General features: G+C 40.0%; 1 protein-coding gene across 3 annotated transcripts in view; it reads left to right on the forward strand.

Moving 5' to 3' along the window:
* Window positions 1–1,964, forward strand: part of Abcg2 (ATP binding cassette subfamily G member 2 (Junior blood group)) — a 192,124-nt gene extending 190,160 nt beyond the window's left edge. For all 3 annotated transcript variants that reach the window (XM_045144048.1, XM_004665419.2, XM_045144049.1), the window contains one exon: window positions 1,754–1,964. In XM_045144048.1, the coding sequence (XP_044999983.1) occupies window positions 1,754–1,901 (148 nt within the window). In that variant the 3' untranslated portion in view covers window positions 1,902–1,964. The remainder of the gene's footprint in view (window positions 1–1,753) is intronic.
* Window positions 1,965–6,000: the final 4,036 nt, after the last annotated feature.

Here is a 6,000-nt window from a genome sequence, read left to right on the forward strand (position 1 = left end):
AGGAATAATTTCAATTTCCCTCTATTTGTTAAGATTTGCTTTATGTCCTAATATATGTTTTATTTTATAGAATGTTTGATTTGCTGTTGAGAAAAATGTGTATTTTGTAGCATTTTGATGGAACGTTCTATAGATATCTGTTAAGGCCATTTCTCTTATGACATCATTTAATCTAGATCTCTCTGTTTGCTTTTTGCTGGGATGACCTGTCAATTGATGAGAGTGGGGTATTTAAGTCAAGGACTAATTTGTTTTTGGTATCATCTGTGATCTTAAATCTAATAGTGTTTATGTTATGAAATTAGGAGCATCCATGTTAGGAGGTGCATGTATGTTTAGAATTGTAATGTTTTCCTGTTGAATTTTTCCTTCTTTTTCTTTTTTCTTTTTTTGGTTTTTCAAGGTAGGGTCTCACTCTAGCCCAGGCTGACCTGGAATTGACTATGTAGTCTCAGGGTGGCCTTGAACTCACAGCAGTCCTCCTACCTCTGCCTTCCGAGTGCTGGGATTAAAGGCATGCGCCACCACGCCTGGCTAAAATGACCTTCTTTATCTTTCCTCACTAATGTTGGTTGGAAGTCTGTCCTGTAAGATATTAGGATAGCAATACCTGTTTGCTTCATAGGGCTACTTGCTTGAAATACTGTTTCACATCCTTTTACCCTAAGATAGTGTCTGTCTTTTATGGAGAAGTGAGTTTCTTGGAAGCAATAAACAGAAGGATCCTACCTTTTAATCCAGTCTGCAAGCTTGTGTCTTTTGGTTGGGCACTGAGGCCACTGATACTAAGAGTTATTATTGAATAGTATGCATTTATTCTTGCTGTTCTTCTTGTTTTGTAGTACTTTTTATGTTCCCTTTATTATCTTGTATTAACTATTATTTGAGTATGGTTTATTTTTTCCTGTTTCCTCTTATGTGTGCCTTGCTTTCTCTTCAGTGTGAAGGATACTTTCAAATATTTTCTGTAGAGCTGGTTTACTGGTCATATATTCCTTTAGCCTGTTTTTGTTGTGTAATATCCTTATTTATCCATCAATTTGGATGGGTAGCTTTACTGGATAAAGTAATCTTGGTTGACAATTGTTATCTTTTAGGATTTGGAGTACATCATTCCAAGCCCTTCTGGCTTTTAAAGTTTGTATTGAGTAATCTGATGTTATCCTGATAGGTTTGTCTTTATATTTTCTTTGGTTTTTGTGTTTGGCATGACTATTATACACATCTAAAAGGGGGAAAGAAATATGTTTAACAAACTTGGCCAAGTTTACACTCTAATACCCTGAAACAAGTTTCTAGCCTTCTCAGAACCATTAATTTTGAAACTTGTCTGTTCTCTTCAAAGGGGAGATATATTTATTAAGTAACTTCACATTTATTCTGGAGGAGAAAATTTCATCTTTACCTATGACAAGTTTGGGCCTCCCTTTGTGGTTAAAGTCATTTGCTTGGAAAGCCTGATGGCCCAGGTTGGATTCCCCAGTATCTATGTAAAGGCAGACACACAAAGTGGCACATGCATCTAGAGTTCTTTCCAGTGACAGGAGGGCCTGGCATGCCATTTTGGGTTGTTTTAAAGATTAGTTAAGATGAAATAGGTACAAATTGCTTAGCATATTACCTGGTAAATTGTAAGCATTTAGATATGAAGCAAAATGATTTGCTTGGACACCCAGTATTAAATATACTGTATAATATCTAAAAGATGTTTAAATGATGTTTTTATTTATTGTTTGTGTGTTTTTAATTTCAGGTGTACTGGTGAAGAATACTTGATAAGCCAGGGTATTGATATCTCTCCTTGGGGACTGTGGAAGAATCACGTGGCATTGGCTTGTATGATAGCTATCTTCCTCATAATAGCCTACCTGAAGCTGTTATTTCTCAAAAAGCATTCTTAAATCCCCCTTTAATTTTCCACAAATTACCCTCATATTAAAAAAGGAGCACTTTATCCATGGGAATATTTTTTGGTTGTCTTCTGTTCAGTTGTACTTACATCTGTAGCAATTATTATTATTATTATTATTTTTTGTTTGTTTTGTGAGGTAGGGTCACACTGTAGTCCAGGCTGACCTGGAATTCACTATGTAGTCTCAGACTGGCCTCGATTCATAGCAGTCTTCCACCTCTGCCACTTAAACGCCACCATGCCCAACCTGCACTAGTGATATTAACAGAAACATTTGGAGATCCCATGATAACTTGAATTATACATGAACAAAATCAAATTCAAAAACTAATAATATCATGTATTATATATTAATCTCATCAGATAACCATGGGAAGGAAATCAGTCTAATGTACTGAGCTTCTAGATAATGCTGAAAAGTTACTAATATCTCTAGTATATTGCATCATCTTTAAATGGGTAAGTAGAAGCCAGGTGTAATGGCACAAACCAGCACTTGATAGGCAGAGGCAAGATGATCAGAGTTGGAAGCTAGTTCATGCTAACAAGACACTCATCTAGAAAAAAAACAGGAAAGTCTGGTTGTGGCGGTGCATGCCTTTAATCCCAGCACTCAGGAGGCAGAGATAGGAGGATCGCTGTGAGTTCAAGGCCACTCTGAGACTACATAGTGAATTCCAGGTCAGCCTGGGCTAGAGTAAGACTCTATCTCAAAAAACCAAAGTAAACAAACGGACAGGAAAAAATAAAAAGGAAGAAATCAAATTGGTAGCCTAGTAGTCCTTTGGTTTAATAACTTGTTAATCTATTATGTATTATTTAATATCTAATAGATACCTTAATGTAATATTAGAAGTCTAATATTTAAAATATGTCAGAAAAACCTGCACTTTTGTTAGGATTAAAAAAATCAGTGACCTAGACAACAGTTTGTTTGATAAGCTTATTAAGGTTGGTAGAATTTTCTGGTTATCATTTTTTAAAAAAATTATTTTTTAAAATTTTATTATTCTTTATTTTATTTGAGATAGAGAGAGAAAAAGAAGGAGGGGGAGAGAATGGTCCTGCCTAGCTAGGTCTCTAGCCACTGCAAATGAACTCCAGATGCATGCACCACCTTGTACATCTGGCTTATGTGAGACCTGGAGAATTGAACCTGGGTCTTTAGGCTTTTCAGGCAAGTGTCTTAACCACTAAGCCATCTCTCCAGCCCTGGTTATTCTTTTTAGTGATATTCTAGTAGCTAAGTTACTTGGTTGAGAGTTTTGGGACATAGGTGTAGTAATAGAAGGCCAGGGGTCTTGTGATAAGGCTTTTAAGTTCATGTCTGGGGCATTTTAGTTCTGAAAGTTACTTAACCTTTCTAGGATAGCTTGAAGTTATTTAATCTGGGCATCAGAATCTCCTGAGGAACTTGGCACAGGTGTCTGGGTCCTACACATGCAATGCTGCCTCCATGAAGAATTGACCACTTCTAATTTGCTCATACGTAAGGTGACTGCCACCCCTGGAAAGTATAGACTGTGGCTTTATAACTGCTGTATCTATTCCTGTACAAGTTCTACCTGCTTGTTTGTCTCATTTACATAAGCACTTTTCTGTCTAACATTTGCCAGTAATATGAGACTGTTTTCAAACTTTGTAATTGAAAGACAATGTAAAAAAGTACAGTTTGGTAAATTACTATAAAATGAAGGCACATGTGCAACTACTACTCCAGGTCAAGAAATGGTATCAGGGGGCCTGGCTCAGAGATGGCTCAGTAGGTAAGGGCACTGCTTGCAAAGCCTGCTGGCCTGGGTTTGATTCACTAGTGCCCATGTAAAGCCAGAAACACAAGGTGGTGCATGTATCTGGAGTTCTTTTGCAGTGGCAGGAGGCCCTGGTGTACCCATATTCTCTCTCAAGTAAAAATACTAATTATTTTCAAAAATTTTTTATTTGCATACCCATGCTTATTGCAACATTATCCACAACAGCTAAGAGGTGAAAGCAGACTAAATATCTGTCAAAAGACGAGTAAGTTGAAACTGTTTAGCCTTAAAAATACAATGAAATTCTACCGGCAATCCCAGCACTCAAAGAAGCTGAAGCAGGAAGATCGTAAGTTCAAGACTACCCTTGGCTATATATTGCGTTCCAGGCTAGCCTGGGTTCCATAGTGAGACCTTGTCTTGAAAAGAGGAAGAGACAGGAAAGGAGGAGGAGGAAGAAGTTCAGATGTATTCTGCAACATGGAGGAGACTCAGGGACAGTATGCCAAATGAAGTAAGTTAGCCCAGGAGAACAACATTGCATGATGCCATTTATACAGAGTTCCTAGAATAGTCAAATATATAGAGACAGAAAGTAGATTGTGGTTGCCAGGGCTGGGGGAGACGGAACTGGGGAGTTGGTCAGTGGGTGTGGAGTTTCAGTTTTGCGAGGTGAGAAGTCCTAGAGATCTCTTACATTGCAAGGTGCATGTAGGTAGCAGTACTGTATTGCTGTACACTTACAAATGGCTACATAGCAAATTTAGTGCTACACACTTTTTGTTTGGTGCTTCGTCACTCAGCCACATCCCCACCCCTGATGTTGTATGTTTTATCATTGTTAAAATTCACATAGTTGCCAGGTGTGGTGCACGCCTTTGATCCTAGCACTCGGGAGGCAGAGGTAGGAGGATCGCTGTGAGGCCAACCTGAGACTACATAGTGAATTCCAGGTCAGCCTGGGCTAGAGCAAGACCCTAACTCACCCCCCCGCCCCAAATAAATCACGTAGTCTCATGGCTGGGGAAATGGCTCCATGATTACAGGTGTTTTCTTGCAAACCTTGTCAGCATGGGTTCAGTACCCACATAGCCGCATGTGTGTCTGGAGTTTGTTTGCATGGCAAGAATATATGCTCAATCTCTCTCTCTCTCTCCACAAATAAATAATATAATTTAAAATATCATAGTCTCATGAAGAACTACAGTTGTTACTCATACATTCCTTGCATCCCTCACTGGCTGAAAGTCCTTGAACTATGGGGGCCAGGGAACACCTCACAGTGATGCAGGAAGCCATAGGCACACATGGGCATGGCCATCTCATGGTGGCTAAGACATGGGCAGGGCACAGACTGCATCTGCCACCTCACTTTTCTTGGAGTCTCTGTGTCCTCATCTATACAACAGGCATGAGGCCAATCCCCTAAAGGAAGGGTGACTAAGGCTACTGTGAATGACAGCACAGTGCCCACAGTTAAGCACATGAGGGAAGGTGCTGCCCTTTTTCTCTCCGGCTCAGTCCCTGTTCTCAGCCTTTCAGCCTCCCTGCTCACCCTGCCTTCAGGGCCCAGAGCCCCCTGCTGATCTAGATACCAAGTAGCAGATAGGCTTCCTCTAGAAGCCCCAGATCTTCCTCTCAGTTAACCAATCAGCTGCAGCTGACCCTACAGGACCAAGGATGTCCTCACTGGCCCTAGAGCTACATAGAGACAGTGGCTCTCCCTACTTCCTTGAAGAGGACAACAGCTTGACAGAGGGCCTGAGGCTGGGCAATAAGCTGTCCACATAGACACCCTGTAGTTCCCAGAGCCTGTTCCTAGAGCTCTTTTCCTTTTGTTTAAACGTTTATTTTTTTTTGACAGCTTCCATAATTACAGACAATAAACAGTGATAATTTCTTCCCCTCCCCCACTTTTCCCATCACAAATCCACTCCCTTATATCACTCATATCCCCTCCCGCTCTCCATTAGTGTTTTATTTTGATGTCATTATCTTTTCCTCCTATTATGAGGGTCTTTTGAAGGTACTACTAGGCACTGTGAGGTCATGGAAATCCAAGCCAATTTCTGTCTGAATGATTACCTTGTAAGCATTTTTACCCTTCCTTTGGCTCTTACATTCTTTCTGTCACAATGGACCTTGGAAAATATGATAGAGGTATTTCAGTGCTGAGTACTTCTCTGGCACTTCTCAGTACCTTCTCAGTGCCTTTTGGATCATTCCAGTGGTCACTGCCATCTAAACGAGAAGCTTTTCCAAAGCGAGAATAGCGTTAATATATGGGTATGACCATTAAGTAAATTGCTTACAGGGCAGTTCTCTTTCTCTCAA

This window comes from Jaculus jaculus, chromosome 2, assembly GCF_020740685.1.
Source record: "Jaculus jaculus isolate mJacJac1 chromosome 2, mJacJac1.mat.Y.cur, whole genome shotgun sequence".
Lineage (NCBI taxonomy): Eukaryota > Metazoa > Chordata > Mammalia > Rodentia > Dipodidae > Jaculus > Jaculus jaculus.